The 18919-nt window shown below is 36.6% G+C and overlaps 1 protein-coding gene across 1 annotated transcript in view; it reads left to right on the forward strand.

Annotated features, from left to right (window-relative positions):
- The first annotated feature begins 1075 nt into the window (after positions 1-1075).
- LOC150075996 (uncharacterized) overlaps positions 1076-18919 on the forward strand; it is a 79168-nt gene continuing 61324 nt past the window's right edge. The window contains exons 1-3 of the mRNA XM_090387228.1: positions 1076-1186; positions 2416-2474; positions 4053-4175. Coding sequence (XP_090243354.1) covers positions 1076-1186; positions 2416-2474; positions 4053-4175 — 293 coding nt within the window. The remainder of the gene's footprint in view (positions 1187-2415; positions 2475-4052; positions 4176-18919) is intronic.

Here is an 18919-nt window from a genome sequence, read left to right on the forward strand (position 1 = left end):
AGCTTACTGGCAGCACATAGGAGTGCAGCGGCCCTGAATGTTATAACTGGGATAACTTTATAACTCATTAAACAAATGCACATGTAAAGTACAGAAAAGCCTGGCATTCCTGGTTACAGGTTAATGTAGGGCTGAGAAGACTGTAGCATGCATGGCATATGCTGTTTTCAGAGCCATTTTTTGCACTTCTAGAGAGGTTAAAATTATTCTTGAAAATAAGAAATATAAAGAAAATATTCTAAATTGTAGGCAGAGGTATATATATAAATAAAATAAGAATGGGAAGAAGAGAAACACAAGACATCATGTTACCAGGGAATGTGATTTAGTAGCAGTTATACTACTCTTGCTGTAATTTGAGGACATAACAAATTTTATTGAAATGCTTATTTATTTTTTATCAATGCTTATTGACACCAACCCACCAAATAACAGTCATGAACAATACATGGTATCAAAGTTGTGTTACTGATTTTTCATGGAGACAATATTCCAAAGCAGGCATAAGAATTTCAGTGGTCATGCTTTTGTGCTTATGAATAGTGAGTTTACAATTTTTATATTTATTTCAAATACATATAATAATGTTGGGTAACAATAGTAATAAGCATTATTTTTAAGTGGTTAGCGATGCATAAATATACTGTTGTATTTCCTTATATTATAGGTTTGCATTTTATACTAACACCAGAAAAAAGAGATATTTCTAGCATTATTGGCCATATAAAGTGCCAGGAAGACAAAAAAATTATATATAGTGTTTTTGTCAGAAGTTTGAAAATTCCAATTCTAGTAGCTACTGCAGTTGTACTGTACTTTCAGATTTGACCATTCAGCTGATGGCACTATGATACAGATGCAGAGCTGTAGCTCTTTTTCATAATAGGATTATGCTATCACAATATTTTTCATCAAACCCTTAAGTTGTCTTGTTCTATACTGCCTCAGGCTATTCTGCTGGATGAAATGTAGGTGATTTGGTGCTTTTAGAATTTTAAAACCATAAAGAAATAATTTTTTATTGTAATTTGAAAGAATAAAGGGCATACAGAATTTATTAATGTAATGCCTAGACATGGCTATAACTTATGGCTATATCATGGCTATATATCATGACAGTTATGTCGTGGCTTGTGATGTTAGTATGGAAGGCTATTACTTAACATGTATTGAATCTGTCATGGCTGTATGTCATGTCACTATCTCATAGCCTGTCATGGCTATAACTTTAGGGATTTAATGAGTCTATTAATTAAATTTAAAGTTAATTAACATATAAACTTATAACCATGGCAGGCTATGACATAGTGCCTTTGTGTCATCTTGAGGTTTGAAATTCCCAAAGCTGAGATGAAGGCTAGCGAGTTAAGCAGGAGTGAACAGAGGTAGTTCAACACAGTTCAAAGTTAACAACAGCAATAATATTGCCAGAAACTAGTTCCAGCATAGGGTGATGTTCAGGTTGATAATAAAACCACCAATCAAAAACACAGAGGGATGTCAGACTTGGCACAACTCTGGAACCACAGGTCCTGTTAAAGGTAAGGGTATTTCAGCTTGGCTTATAACCAGATCACTGGTATGAGTATATGGATTTGATTCACATATTTATGATCCATCGTTGCATAATTGGACAGTGATTTTTCCTGTATGTATGGTCATTGATAAACTGCTGTTGCAAGTACAGTGGTTGTAGTCACTGTCCTCCTGCACCAGGTGGAAAAGAGATGAGTTTGAATCCCATCAAGAAAGCAGTGAATTTTTATGGGCTTTTCCCACAGAATTGTAAAGTTAGCCAGTCTCTCTCAGGTCAAGGTTGCATGATTTTCACCCAGAAATCTGGGTTTTTGAGCAAATAGAAAATTGACTGAAGAATACATGCAATTACAGTCACAATATATTGATGCCTCATAGCCTTAGTTGCTTTGATGCTACACACACACACACAGCTGACTTTTTTTTGCTCTCAGACAAGGATTGCATGCATTTTTCTCCCAGAAAGTGAGGTTTTTCATCCAGCAAGTCCATCAAAAAAATATTTATGACTGCATACAAGAAATAAAATAAGATAATGACAATTTCCTTATTATATGTTGATTAAAAAAATTAAATTCATATATTTTAATTTGTGAAATAATTATTTTCACATATGCTTACTAACACCAGTTTTACTGATGGTACCAAAAAATACCAACCAGTTTTGTTTGCTGTACTTTCCATTCACAAATTTTTGTGTCTCAATAATGAATTAGGACATTGGTTTTTACCAACATTTTAATTATGCTACAGTTTATTAATATTTAGGTCAAAATCTAAACATACGAGAACTTATATTTTATTTACTAGTGTGCGCATTCTTTTTTAATATGCTACAAGTGTTTTTCATATAAATTAATTCAGATTATTCATTTTTAGGTAATTGTTGCTCATCTCTTGCCACTAACTAATATATCACTCAACAAAGATGGTTCAAGGTAAGTACAACTTTTATAAGCATTTTGCTATGCATGGGGACAAAAAAGTACTTTTATGATTTAATAAATGTGGTAATAAAGGATTATTACTTTATATTACATTAAAACAGCATAACTAATTTTCACCTAAAATTCTTAAATTAAGTATTTTTGAGTTTCAGATAATAAATATTGTAAGCACTGTTGCTCATACTTGATTAATTTTTATTTATAAAATATTTACTTGTTTTTCAGTTCAGAGCAACATTTAGGCTTTCTGTTTAAAGATTACAATCATAAACTAACCATTATTATGCCCCTCTCTGTAAATATTCCATATTCATCAACTCTGTGGTACTACACTGACAGTGGTAGAGAATGAAAGGGACCTGGTGGTGGTTGTGCAGGCAGATATGAAGTTCTCTGAGCAGTGCAGACGGGCTGCAAGAGTAGCTCATGGTGTATTGTCAATGATATATAGGAATTTTTCTAGCAGGGATAAGGAGGTGATTATTCCCTTGTATAAGGCAATGGTCAGGCCACACCTAGAGTACTGTATACAGGCCTGGAGGCCTCATTTCAAGAAGGATGTAGAGCTGCTGGAACGAGTACAGAGAAGGGCAACAAGCTTAGTGAATGGAACAAAGGGGTGCTCTTACGAAGAAAGGCTTAAGTTTTGCAAATTACAGTGTCTGGAGACTAGGCACCAGCGAGGTGATCTGATAGAGGTGTACAAAGCCTTGAATGGTTTGAGCATGCTCAATGCTGATGGGATTCTTCCTCTTGCTCAGAATAATCACCTGAGAGGGCATAAATTCAAATTGAGGAAAGACAGATGTAGGATAAATGTGCGGAAATTTGCCTTTAGCCAGCGGGTGGTTGGTAGGTGGAACAGACTTCCATCCCTTGTCGTGGAAGTTGATAGAATAAATAAGTTTAAGGCTCAGCTGGACAGGTATTTTGAACGAACAGAGGGGTGAAGTGGAAGTGGTTATTTTTTATTTATTTATTTTACTTTATTTTTTTTTTTTGGCTGATGCTGCATAAGCTTGCTTTCTTTCATCAAATGCCTCTACTAATGCTAATGCTAATGTAATGCTAATATACATGAAAAGATCATATGCAGTGTAACAAGATCATAACTGAATAAAGCACATTTTGGCCTATCTTCATATTTATGAACAGCATAGAAATGTTTTTTAAAAATGGGTTTCATAATTTAAAATTTTTTTATATGAAAATTACAAATTAAAACAGCTCCATTTTATTTCTAAATCAATCTTTACACCATTAAGTCTGGACATTGTAAATGTGCTGGTTATAATATTGAGGTATGCAGTACTGTGATATTTCAGATTTGTTTTTATAGTCTTTAGTCCTATTGTAAATTAAATTAATTACAGTGAGATAAAGCATTCAGCCTTCACTGTTGAACCTGTTTATAATTTTACCTATTGAAATTTCAGTTTTTTATCAGGAAAAAAAACAGTGCAGTATAGTATAAAAATTCCCAGTATCAGTATAAAATCCAAATTTATTAAAATTCAAGAATGAGTACATAAAAAAAAATCTGCTTAATACTTTTTTTTTTTTTTTTAGATTTATTACTGGAAGTTATGATCGGACTTGTAAAGTTTGGGAGACAAACACTGGTGAGCTGTTATTGTCCCTTGAAGGTCATAAGCATGTAGTATATGCATTATCATTTAATAATCCATTTGGGTAAGTTAAATTTTTTGTTAAATGTTTTCCTATAATATTTGCAAAAGCAGTATTATATACATGATAAAAATTTTCATTTTGTTCATAAAATTAGCATTTTATTGTAACATCACCAAATAAAAGTTTTGTTGCTTCGTTTAATTATGAGGCTTAAAACATATATCCACTTGTTAACAGGAGAGACTGCTTCTACAGGGATGGGATACACTTAAATAGAAAAGGTGCAAGAATGTTTGCTGATGCTATCGAGGCAGTGTTAGGTGGGTTGGAAAACTGCTAGATTGGGGGGATACAAGGATTAATAGATTAACAGTAGCCACTGGCGGAGGTGAAAGTGATTCTTGCACTGCTTCTATTGGAATGAGCAGCAGCCTGGAAAATAAGATGCAGGATATTTCAGAGACTGCTGGGAGTCATTGGGGTACAAGTAAACACATCGGTTGTGTTAGGGTAACTAAGAAAAAGAACAGGTGCATGTATACTTGCGTGTACACCAATGCTGGGAGTTTGGTAAATAAATTTGATGAATTTCAGGTATTGCTCAAAACATCAAAGGCGGATATTGTTGGGATATCAGAGACGTGGTGTCACACAGATATAAGTAATGCAGAACTGGAATTTGGGGAGTACAACGTCTACAGAAACAATAGACAGGATAGGAAGGGAGGAGGGGTTATGCTATTAGTTAAGAAATACATAAAATCCAAGGAAGTGAAGCCAGTCAACATTGCTGGACAGTGCAGTGTCGAGTCAGTTTGGTGTGACATAAGCATTGGGAGATCAAAATTGAGAGTAGGAGTGTGCTATAGGCCTAATGACTCTGATGAATATAATAAGAAACTGTACAGGGAAATAGAGTGGGCCAGTACATCAGAGAGTCTTATAATGGGGGATTTTAATTTCCCAGATATTGACTGGAATTTGTGGGTTGGTCACTCACACACTAGCAAGGCTTTTGTGGATTTATTGGATGATTGTTTTCTACATCAGCATGTTCGAGAGGCAACTAGAGGGAGTAATACTCTTGATTTGATTATCAGCAGTGATTCTTCATGCATTAAGAATCTGCAGATAAATGAACCACTAGGTGGTAGTGATCACAGTGTGCTGAAGTGGGATTTACTCAAGGAGGTAACTACCATCAGGGGTAAAGGGAAGGGTTATTGCTTTCGTAAAGGTGACTACGATGGACTGAGACAGTATTTAAATTCTATACAGTGGGACCAACTGATGATGTTACAAAAGCAAACTCAAAATGGGAAGCATTCAAAGAACTTATCTTGGAAGCTACTAGGCTTTACATACCAACTAAGAAATATTGTTCAAGGTTCAGGCCTAAATGGATGTCAGATGAACTAATGAGATATATGGCAAAGAAGAAAAATGCATGGCATACATATAAATTAACATGTGACACAGAAGCCTATGATAGATATAAGTTGATCTGTAACCAAGTTACAAAGGAGGTTAGGCAGGCGAAGGCAGATTACGAGAAATCTTTGGCAAGGGATGCAAAGAAAAACAGCAAGGAGTTCTTTACTTATGTAAACTCTAGAAGGAAGGGGATGAATCAGATTGGTCCACTTGATATCGATGGGTCAACTGTTGATGATCCTGCTCAGGTAGCTAACAAACTGAATGAATATTTTGCATTGACATTCACACATGAGGAGTTATTCAGCGAGGGGAATGCCAGAGGTGTATTCAACTCTGGCAGTAAACTAGAGAATCTTGTAATAACTGAGAGTAAAGTGGAGGAGAAATTGTTGAAGATAAATACAAGAAAGGCACCTGGGGTGGATGGGATCTATCCAGTTATATTAAAGGAGGCAGCAAAGGATGTAAGCAGTCCGTTAGCCATAATTATGAGAGCTTCCTTGGACTCAGGGGAAGTACCCACAGACTGGAGATGTGCAAATGTAACCCCAATTCACAAAGGAGGATCAAAGGCTGACACAAGTAATCATAGACCTGTGAGTTTAACTTCTGTTCCAGGAAAATTAATGGAAGCACTGGTTAAAGAAGCACTGCAGGATCATCTTGACAAGAATTCAGTTATAGCTCAGACACAGCATAGTTTTGTTAAGGGAAGGTCTTGCCTGACCAATTTGATTGGATACTATGATGTAGTCACAAAAGAATTGGATGCAGGGAATAACTTTGATATTATATATTTGGATCTTAGAAGGGCTTTTGATACTGTTGCACATGGAAGACTGCTGCACAAATTGGAGCAGTGTGGCATTGGTGGCAAATTGTTGCTATGGATAAAGGGATGGTTGAGTGGCAGAAGACAGAGAGTGGTAATTAATGGACACTGCTTATCGTGGACTAATGTTATTAGTGGAATTCCTCAGGGTTCAGTGTTGGGTCCATTGTTGTTTTCTGTATTTATAAATAATATTGATGATGTATATCAAGCTTAATGTCCAAGTTTTCAGATGATACAAAGGTTGGAAGGGTTGTTAAGGACGCTACTGATGCTATGCTGCTGCAACAGGATCTGGAAAGGTTGAGCAGATGGGCTGAGAGGTGGCAAATGAAGTTTAACATTGACAAATGTAAAGTACTACATATGGGAACCAGCAACCCCAGAGCAATGTATCAACTCTGTGGTACTACACTGACAGTGGTAGAGAATGAAAAGGACCTGGTGGTGGTTGTGCAGGCAGATATGAAGTTCTCTGAGCAGTGCAGACGGGTGTCTTATCAATGATATACAGGAATTTTTCTAGCAGGGATAGGGAGGTGATTATTCCCTTGTATAAGGCAATGGTCAGGCCGCACCTTGAGTACTGTATACAGGTCTGGAGGCCTCATTTCAAGAAGGATGTAGAGCTGCTGGAACGTGTACAGAGAAGGGCAACAAAGTTAGTGAACGGAACGAAGGGTTGCTCTTACGAAGAAAGGCTTAAATTTTGCAAATTGCAGTGTCTGGAGACTAGGCACCGGCGAGGTGATCTGATAGAGGTGTACAAAGCCTTGAATGGTTTGAGCATGCTCAGTGCTGATGGGGTACTGCCTCTTGCTCAGAATAATCACCTGAGAGGGCATAAATTCAAATTGAGGAAAGACAGATGTAGGATAGATGTGCGGAAATTTGGCTTTAGCCAGTGGGTAGAACAGACTTCCATCCTTTGTTGTGGAAGTTGATGGCCTAAATAAATTTAAGGCTCAGCTGGAGAGGTATTTCGAACGAACAGAGGGGTGAAGTGGAAGGTTTTTTTTTTTTTTTTGGCTGATGCTGCATAAGCTTGCTTTCTTGCATCATATGCCTCTACTAATGCTAATGCTAAAACAAAAGAACATACATAAAAAGCATTTTTCAAGTAAAGAACTAGCATCAGGATATCAGCCTAAGAATGCTGTGGCTGTATTTTCTTATTAAACTTTTAGAAAGAGGTACTGTATTAGTTTAAGTTTCTGAAAAGAATGCTTTTAGTTAGTACCACCAAAATGAAGTTTTACCAAATCAGCTTTTTTTTTTCCTTTTAGGATCTAAATATATTCTTTTGTAAATACCATTTTGTAGCTTTCATTGCTTAATAATAATAATTTTTTTAACGTTAGTAGTGGCAAATGATGCAAGAAAGGCTTATACAGCATTAGCAAAAACATATATATATATTTGCATTTCACTTAACCATTGCCTCCAATAGTTTGTGTGCTTTTTCCTTGAATTTATTTAAGCTATCAGCTTCCACAACAACAAGATTTCCCCCTTAACAAATGCTATGTCTGAAGCATAATTCCCCATGCTATGTCTGAAGCATAATTGCAGCCTTGTCTAGATGATCCTGCGTTACTTCGTTAAACAGTGGTTCCATTATTTTTCCTGGAATAGAAGTTAAACTAAAGGTCTGCAATTACTTGTCACCCTTTGATCCCCCTTTTTTGAATTGGGGATACATTCACAAATCTCCTTTCTGTGGAGACCTCCCCTCAATCCAAGGGTGATCTCATAATTTTGGCTAAGTATTTGCTTACTTCCTTTTCCTGCCTTCCTTAATATAATTGGATAGATCCTATTCACCCCATGTTTCTTTCTTATGTTTAACTTCAACAATTTCTCTTCCATTTTCCTCTCAGTTATTACAAAATAATTTAGTTCCCTGTTAGAGTTTGATTAACTTCTGGCATCCACTTCCTCCCAAAGAATTCTTCATGTGTGAATGTAGATGCAAAATGCTCATTCAGTTTGTCAGCAATCTGAGCAGGATCATCAGCACTTAAACCATTGATATCAAGTGGACCAATGTGATTCATCCTATTCTTTCTAATGTTTATATAGATAATGAAGTTTTGCCATTTTTCTTTGAATCCTTTGCCAAAGATTTCTCATAATCTGTCTTAACTTGCCTAACCTCTTTTGTGACGATTATAGACTAGTTTATATCTACCATATTCTTCTCTGTCACCTGATAATTTATATGCATCCCATGCATTTTACTTCTCTGCCAGAAGTCTCATTAGTTCATCTAACATTTATTTAGGTCTAAGCCTTGAATAAAAAAGACAAAGTTTCATCCCAGTAATAAAATCATTGCGCTGCAATGAATTGTCATCAGCTGCTGAAATGAGGTCACCTGAAATTGTTGTCTGGTTAACTTTCTGATTTGAAGTAAGCACTTTTGGTACCATGTGGTGCATGACGATGTGTGTCAACAGATCATATAAGACACCATGTCAGCTTCTGTGTGAAAAGGTTTAAAGCCTCTGCAACTTTATTGCCTGTTAGGCAATGATTTCCAATCATCATCATCAGCCATTTTCAATCCACTGCAGGATGAAGGCCTCCTCCAGCAACTTTCCAGTTCCTTCTGTTTTGTGCAATGGCCATCCATTTACTACCCATAATCTCATGAATTTCATCTGTCCATCTCTGTTGTTGTCTTCCAGGTTTTCTTCTAGCTCCTCTTGGGTACCATTATGTTATTTTCTTAGTCCATCTGTCATCATGTCTTCGAGCTATGTGTCCTGCCCAAGACCATTTTAGTTCTTTAGTTTTGATAAGAATGTTCTTTGCTTGAGTTTGCTGCCTAATCCATGTGTTTCTCTTCTTATCTAACAGTCTGATTCCCAATATAATTCGTTCCATTCTTCACTGTGTAGTGCTCAGCTTCTTCCATTTTTTTGGTGAGTGCCCAAGTTTCACTTCCATAAGTCATGGTGGGGAGTATACATTGGTTTGTTATTTTACGTTTCAGACAAATTGGGATATTGCTCCTCAGTATATGACTATATTTCCTGAATGCTATCCATCCAAAATTTATTCTTCTCTTGACTTCCATCCATTTATCATTATTACAGCTAATGACTTGTCCCAGATAAGTATATGACTCCACCTTTTCAATTACTGCTCCTTCAATCATTATGTCCCTTTCTGTGGCATACTTGTTCATCATTACTTTTGTTTTAGTTATATTCATCTTTAGTCCAAAATCCTTACTAACTGTGCATAACTGATTAAGATTTTCCTCTAATTCTTTGGGATCGTGGCTTATGACCACAATGTCATCTGCAAATTGTAAATGGTTTAGGTACTCTCCATTCACATTGCCTCCTTTCTGCGACCAGTCTAATCTTCTGAAAGCTTCCTCAAGGGCAGCAGTAAACAACTTCAAAGATATTGTGTCTCCTTGTTGAACTCCTCTCTCAATTTTAAATTTGCTACTGTCTTTGTCTAGTCTAAAAAAGGAGGTAGCATTCTCATATATTTTCTTCAAAATCATAATATATGAGGTATCTATATATCTTCACTGGAAAGGCACCTTGTCTTTCCAGTGCCCGAAATATTACCTTATGCTGTATGGAGTCTTTTGTGGAGCATTTTCCTAATTCACAAATACCAGGCATAATGGTGTTTTATATCATTTGCTTTCTCCATTAGCTCTGACATTATGTGATGGTGATCCATAGTTGAGAATCCTGTCCTAAAGCCAGCTTGCTCTTTCGGTTGATTCTCATCAAGTATTCTTTCTAATCTGTTAGTAATGCCCCTCGTGAACAACTTGTAGATGTGGAATAACAAGCTAATTGGTCTATAATTTCCAATTTCTGATTTATCTCCTTATGCAGCAAAACTATGATTGTATTATTCCACTCCTTAGGCGTCACATATTTTCTAATGCATTTTGTGAAAAGTCTTGCCAGTTTTTGTGTCATGCCTCTTCCTCCCAATTTTAACAACTCTACAGTAACTTCATCTTCCCCCGGGGCTTTCTTGTTCTTCATTTTCTTCAACGCATGTTCTACCTCATCAAGAAGGATATCAGGTATGTTGTATATGTTACTAATTTGTGATCCATCTTCCCCACTGCTGGCGTTATTCCCTCTCCCCTTGTATAACTCTTTATAGTAGTCTTCTGCTATTTGAATTAGGCCTTCTCTGCTGTTTATAAGTACATCATCGCTATTCTTCAGTTTCAGTATCATTTGTCTTTCTGTATTACTGCTCATGGCTGCTGATTTAAATTCTTTGTTTTCCCTTAATGCTTGTTCTACTTTTCTTGTGCTAAATTTTCTTATGTCCTCTCTGAGTCTCTTTCTAATGGCTTTGCATAACTCAGTATACTCAATTTTATCCTTGTCAGTGTTTTTCTTGCTCTTCATTTGTCATCTTCGGTTTATCATGACAAGTGTTTCTCGACTAATTTTTTTCTTCTTTGGATTTCTTTTTACCTATAGGTTTCTTGGGCTTTATCACTTTCAGAAAGTTGTAATATTCCTCATCCATATCTTGGTCCTGAGCAGTCTGCAGAAGCTCAAACTTGTTCTTAAGTTCCAGTACATACTGCTTTTTCTCCTCCTCTGTTATCTCAAAGACCTTTGTATTATTTACTCGAGTCAGTTTTTTTCCTTTCTTTTCTTACATCTGTATCGTGTGCATCTTACCATTCTGTGATCACTTCCAACATTTACCTTGTTCAGGACACTAACATCATTCACGATATATCTTCTGTTAGTGAGGATGAAGTCGATTTCATTAGTTGTTAATCCATTTGGACTCTTCCATGTCCACTTTCTGTTCACCCTTTTCTTGAAAAAAGTGTTCATTACTGACTGTCCTTGAGATTCTGCAAATTCCACAAGTCTTTCACCTCTTTTATTTCTTTCACCAATTCCAAAATTTCCTATAGTTCCTCTTTCTGCACTGTTTTGCCTTTTTCCAACCTTAGCATTGAAGTCCCCCATAAAATAGTGTAATAGGTTTTCTGCTCATCTAGAAGACTCTCAATTTCGGTGTACATTTCTTCAACCTCTTCATCATCATGGCTCGATGTTGGTGCATAAATCATTATAACCTTTAGCTTATACCTTTTAGAAATCCTGAGTAGTAGTAGTCTTGACACTCTTGGTAATGTACTTTTGAATTCCAAAATGTTGTTTTTTATATCTTTATGGACCAGAAAGCCAACTCCACCTTCACTCCTTTCACTGTTTCCATTGGTATACAACAGATTTCCACTTGATAAACTTATAAGTGATTCATTTCTTCTTCTTGTTTCAGCCAAACCGATGATATTCCAATTCACATTTTCTAATTCCTTTTCTAGCTCTAATATCCTGTCTTCACTGATGAGTGATCTTACGTTGTAACAGGCCAAGTTCAGTTTTCGGGCATGGCAGCCTGGTCGTACCCAGAGATTCTTAGCAACCTCTGCTTCCACTGTGATCCTCTCACTGCCATAAGAGGGGGAGTGAAAGCCGCTGGGGACTGAGGGCCATTTGCTTCGTCTTACTGTCATGTGCTGGAGGGTTTGGTCTTTTCCTCTTCACGCTGACCAGGCGTCTTGAAGAGACTACACATTCGTTGCCACATAAGTGACGTAACAGGGCTTACCATCGAGAAGGTGTGCATGAGTGGATTTTAGGGAGGCAGGCCAACCGGACTTTTCCTCTAAATCTTCTGAAATAGAAAGATATTGGATCTATCAGTGTTTTAGACTGAGTGTCTGATAACACACAGAATGCCTGTTCCCTCTAAGATATTATTAATACCTGCCTATTTCCAATAGGCAGGTATTAATAATAGTATTTGTAGTGGGCAAATGGTGCATGAAAGCAAACTTAAGAACATCAGCCGGGAAAAAAAAAAAAAAAGACAAGACAACAACAAAACTTAGCATATCACCTTGTCCATTTCTTCTAATAATTTGTCTAATTCTTTCTTACTCACTTCCGCAATGAGTTTTCCACAATGGTCCAGCACTGAACCCTGGAAGCCCACCTTTAATAACATTGGTCATTGAAGAGTGATGTCCATTAATAACCACTGTCTGTCTTCTCCCACTCAATAAATCCTTTTATTTGTAGACATAACCTGCCCTTAATACTAAACTGCTCCAGTTTATAGAGCAGTCTTGCTTTTATGTGCAACATTACAAAAGCTTTCCTGAAATTCAGGTATATGATATCAAAATTATTTTTTGCATTCAGTTCCTTTGTTACTGCATCATAGTATCCAATCAGATTGATCAGATAATATTGCACCTTAATTGGACCACCTGTAAATGCCCACATATTTCCTTTCCCATGAGGACCCTCAGCAGGCTTTTTAATCCCTACATAGAAGGTACTCATTTTCTGTGATTTTTTTTTCAGTCACACAAGCTATCTTCTACCTTTCATTTTGCTTTTCATCTTCTAGGCTCTCTGTCACTTGGAAATTGTTATATGGGATGAGCAATCCTCTCAATAAGAAGTTTATGTAATTTTAATAATTTCCAACATGGATTTTAAAGTTTTTGACAGGATGTTATTGCAATACTCAATTTTGCCTATTTTGCCATTGTAAAAAGACACTCATTTTAGTAAAGTACTGTGGTTGAATGTGTATTGTTATGAGCAAGCCACTGCGTGTACTAATAGTCGATTTTCTGAATGTCCAGAAGCACATAAGTGAGGAGAAACTTCTGTTGCTCAGATATCTGCTATTATGCAGATATCTCAGCTTTATGACTATACTTCATATACTGCTGTTGTCTTAGTTGATAATGTTATCTTTAGAAAAAAGTAAAGGGAAAAAAGTATTTTTGTTATTTTATTTTGTGATTATGACACATTCTTAAATTGGTCATAGTAAAAGCAAAATAGAATTTTGGAACTTAAATTATGTTAGCGTTCATTTGACATTTAGTATTAGTAATATATTAATAGTGACAAATGATGCAAGAAAGCAAGCTTATACAGCATCATCCAAAAATAAAAATACCCATTTCACCTATCCATCTCTTCTAATAGTTTGTGTAGTTCTTCCTTGAATTTATTCAAACTATCCACTTCCATAATCAATGGATGAAAGCTTATTATGGCAATCAACCACCAGTTGGCTGAAGGCAAACTTCTGCAATCTATTCTGCAACCATCCTTCCTCAATTTGAATTTATGCCCCCATCATGTGTGCATATTAAGAAAAAGTTATATGTCTATTTTTTGAATGTGGATTTTGGTAATTAATAATTTGATAACAACTGAATAGTAACAAATATCAGCTTTTTAGGCTGTTTATTTCATGATAACATTGAAAGGTTAATGAAGTTTTACTAATACAATGAAATCTTAAGGTTTTTAATTTTTTTGTCCCTAATGTAATGACAATAATTATAGCAATGGCTTCTGGTTATTTATTTATTTATATACATGTTTCTCACACACACACACACACACACACACACACACACACACACACACACAGGGTACACAGACCCTAAATAAAGGTGAGAATGCTAGGAATTACATAAAATACAAAACAGTAGTAATCAATATAGAACTAGAATTAAAATATATTCAAAATTTACATAAGAAAACAGAGTAAGGAGCAAATTCTTATAGATAGAGATTAAGAGTAAAATCAATATTGTAATAACTCATTACCCGAAGAAAACGAACCAGAACAGAGGACTACTAAGTAAGTGATGAGGAACAGGCAGTGAGAAATTAATTTTATAACGAGAATTCAAACGGTGTATAGCGAAATGTATTTGTTCAAGAAGAGATGGAGAATCAATAACAGAGTTTATGTTTATGAGTTAAACAAAAAGAGACCCATGGAGTTGTCGTCTAGAGTGAAGATGAATGATTCTGAAGTGACCACAAAGAGCTCCATAATTTTGACGGTAAAAGGCAATGTGATATCGATAGCATAAGAATTTAATGAATTTAATTTGAATTCTCTCAAGTCTGTGAGAAAGATATTCCTGTTTTGGGGACCAAATAATATCACAATCAAAAATGGGAAGTATAAGCTTCTTGTAGAGAAGAATTCTAACTTTGTCACTCTTGAAAACAGAGGAAGAATGCTTGATTAATCCAAGAAGTTTAGAAGTGTTACAAATATAATTACAATTAAATGAATGTAGAAAATTCTTTGCATTGAAAAATCATGTAAATTTCTGTTTATCTATCCATATCATTTCTGTCTAATAAATTAGGAGACTGCATGACTTGAATCACTCTTGTATATTGTTACTTTTGTAAGTGCTGTTTTGCAACTTTTACCAGGTGCAATATGGTACTTACAGATATAGGTGCATCAAGAGTCAGCATAGTCCCTAGGACAGCATCACTGGGCCTGTTCCCCCCCCCCACAGTTCCTTTTTTGATAAGTTAAAATAGTGCCTTCCCAACACACACCCACGATGTCTGGGTCCAGGGAAGCTGGACTACTTGATCTTTTCCTCCTTTACATGTCCTGACTTTCCCTACCATGGATGATAGAGAGGGAGATGGAATTTTGTAGGCTTTTGAAAGCATAAAAATACTTATTAAAATAATTGTATTTTTATTTAATTGCATATTTATTTAATACCAACAGTGCTTTATAGATCACATACATCAAAGCTAAAACATATGCAGCACTCTGGGCTGCCAAACAGGAGTTAATTGGCATTAGAAACATAGATCTTGTTAAAAAGTATATCTTGAAATGTGTACTTCCCATCTCACTGTGTGCATCACAGATTTGGTCCTCTACCCCATCGAGCAACCTGAAAGCATTCCTTAGAATTTAATAATAATTCAGATGGCTGAACAGGATCTTGAACCACCCATTTACTATCTCTAGAGCCATCCTACTTTCCAATCTCAGCATTCCTCCCTGGAAACAGACAATCAACACAAGAAACATTTTCACATTAGCCCAACTGCTAACAGGAAGATTAGATGCTCTCAGTATTGACGACTTGTTTCACTCTCATCGAGAAGCCACCAGAATTGCTGAAACAAGACATCCTCTTCAAAGCAACTTAAAAAACCTGGACAGCCTAAGTCGCTTTTTTCCAGCAAACACAATAGAACTCTTCAATCAACTAAGAATTGAACCGGAAAAGCTCTGTAACGAAAAAGCCTACATATTGCAAGTCTTTGCCGACTCCTATCGTCTTCTGTAACTAGTGCACAGCCACTCGGCTCAAAAACTATATATTCTCGGTACTCTAGATGCCAACCTAAGATGATGTCAAAATTTTAATTATTCTATGATGTTCAAAGATGCCAAAAATGTAAATATTCTATTATAAAATCATAATTACTCATGTATTCCAAAATTCTGTATTCAGCCTTTCAGGGTGAACGTCCCATGAACTTTATAACCTTTTGTTCATGGGTCTGCTTCACACCTTAGAATGTAACTCTCACCCTTCTAGCCAATGGCTGTCCCAGGGGTGTCTTTTCAACAGAGAAATAAATTGATAATAATAATAATAATACTCTTGCATGTAATACAAGAACACAGTCTTTGTGGAATACTCTCTATCATTTTATGACACCACCTAATCACTTAAAAACCATTTTACTGCCTCTGCCTGCAGCAGCAGCCTTGAAAGCAATGTGCTGGGGATCTCAAAAACTGCTAGGAGTCATCATGAAACAAGTAAATACATGGGCTTTGTTAGTGTAACTAAGAGTAAGAACAAGTGCATGTATACTTGCACGTATAGTAAATAAATTTGATGAATTTGAAGTGCTGGTCAAGACAACAAAGGCAGGTATTGTTGGGATATCAGAGAAATGGTGTCACACAGATATAAGGAATGTGGAATTTTGGAATTTGGGAAATACAGTGTGTACTGAAAGGATAGACAGGATAGGAAGGGAGGAGGGGTTATGCTGTTACTTAAGAAACACATAAAATCTAAGACAGTGCATCCAGTTGACATTGGTGGACAGTGCAATGTTGTCAGTTTGGTATGACATAAGCCCTGGGAAAAGCTGAGTGTCAGGAGTGAGAGTGCAATCGCACAGGCTCTTTGAGTGGACCAGGGTTCAAGTCTTGACTGCGAAATACGATTAATGCTTGCATTGATGGTTTATTGTAAACTCCTCTGATCTGGTGGTCATGCTCAAGTATAAACAAGAACCTTTTTTTTCATAAGCCTAATGACTTTGATGAGTACAATGAACAACTATACAGAGAAATAGAGTGGGCCTGTAAATCAGAATATCTTATAATGGGGGGATTTTAACTTCCCAGATATTGAATGGTACTTATGGGTTGGTTATTCTCACATTAGCAAGACATTTGTGGATTTATTGGATGATTATTTTCTATAGCAGTACGTTCGACAGAGGGAGTAATACTCTTAATATCATTATCAGCAGTGATTATTATGCATTAGGAATCTGCAGATAAAGGAAACACTAGGTGGCAGTGATCACAGTGTATTGATGTGGGATTTACTTAAAGATGTAACTACCATCAAGGGTAAAGAGAAAGCATTTTTGCTTTCGTAAAGGCGACTACAGTGGTCTCAGACAGTTTTTAAATTCTATGCAGTTGGACCAACTGATGATGTTACTAACAGAAAATTCTTAATGGGGAGCATTCAAGAAATTAATCTTGGAAGCTACTAGGCATTTCATACCAAATAAGAAATACTGTTCATGGTTTAATCCTAAATGGATGTCAGATGAACTAGTGAGACTTGTGGCATAAAAGCAAAATGCATGGGATGCATATAAATTATCAGGTGACACAGAAGCCTATGGTAGATATAAGCTAGTCTGTAATCAAGTCACAAAGGTTAGGCAAGTGAAGGCAAATTATGAGACATCTTTGGAAAGGATGCAAAGAAAAACAGCAAAGGCTTCTTGGAAGGGGATGAATCAGATTGGTCCACTTGATATCGATGGTTCGACTGTTGATGATCCTGCTCAGATAGCTAACAAACTGAATGAGTATTTTTCATCTACATTCACACATGAGGAATTCTGTAGGGAAGTGGAGGACAGAAGCTTACGGGGAGCTAAATAATTTTTGTAATAACTGAGAGCAAAGTAGAGGAGAAATTGTTGAAGTGAAGCATAAGAAAGTCACCTTTGGTGGATGGGATCTATCCAGTTATATTAGAGGAGGTGGCAAAGGAAGTAAGCAAACCCTTAGCCATAATTATGAGAGCATCCTTGGACTCAGGGAAGTCCCCCACGGACTGGAGATGTGTAAATGTATCCCCAATTCACAAAGGGGGGGGGATCAAAGGGTGACACAAGTAATTACAGACCTGTTAGTTTAATTTCTGTTCCAAGGAAAATATGGAGTCACTGGTTACAGAAGCATTGCAGGATCATCTAGACAAGACTGCAGTAATAATTCAGACACAGCATGGGTTTGTTAAGGGGAAGTCTTGTCTGACCAATCTGATTGGATACTATGATGTTGTCACAAAGGAACTGGATGAAAAAAATTATTTTGATATCATATACTTGGATTTCAGGAAAGTTTTTGATACTGTTGCACAAGGAAGACTACTATACAAACTGGAACAGTATGGCATCAAGGACAAGTTGCTACAGTGGATAAAAGGATGGTTGAGTGGGAGAAGACATAGAGTGGTTATCAATGGACACTGCTCTTTGTGGACCAATGTTATTAATGGAGTTCCTCAGGGTTCGGTTTTTGGCCTATTGTTGTTTTGTATATTTATCAATGATATTGATGCAGGTACATCAGGCTTAATGTCCAAACTTTCAGGAGACAAAGGTTGGCAGGGTTATTAATGATAGTAATGACAGTATGCTACTGCAACAGGATCTAGAAAAGTTGGGCAGATGGGCTGAGAAGTGAAACTGAAGTTTAACAGAGACAAATGCAAATTGCAGCATATGGATAGCAGTAACCCCAGAGAAATGTACCAAGTGGCACAACACTCAGGATAGTGGAGAATGAAAAAGACCTGGGGGTAATTGTGCAGTCAGATATGAAGTTTTCTGGGCAGTGCAGACAGGCTGCCAAAGCAAGTCAAGGGGTCTTGTCAATGATATACAGGAATTTTTCTAACAGGGACGAGGGGGTCATTATCCCTTTGTATAAGGCAATGATCAGGCTACATCTCGAGTATGCGTACCGGTTTGGAGGCCTCATTTTAAGAAGGATGTAGAGTTGCTAGAACAAGTACAGAGAAGGGCAACAAGATTGGTGAGGAGAACAAAGGGGCGCTCTTACCAAAAAAAGGCTTCAGGTCTGCAAATTGCAGTGTCTGGAGACTAGGCACCTGCAAGGTGATCTGATTCAGCTGTATAAAGCCTTGAATGGTTTGAGCAGGCTTAATTCTGATGGGATTCTTCCTCTTGCTCAAGTTAGAAACTTGAGGGGGCATAAACTCAAATTGAGAAAAGACTATTGTAGAATAGATGTGCAGAAATTTGCCTTTAGCCAGCGGGTAGTTTATTGCTGGAACAAACTTCCATCTGTTGTTGTGGAAGTTGATAGCTTAAATAAATTCAAGATAGAAGTGGACAAACTTTTG

This window comes from Mastigoproctus giganteus, chromosome 13, assembly GCF_048544385.1.
Source record: "Mastigoproctus giganteus isolate SK-2022 chromosome 13, ASM4854438v1, whole genome shotgun sequence".
Classification (NCBI taxonomy): domain Eukaryota; kingdom Metazoa; phylum Arthropoda; class Arachnida; order Uropygi; family Thelyphonidae; genus Mastigoproctus; species Mastigoproctus giganteus.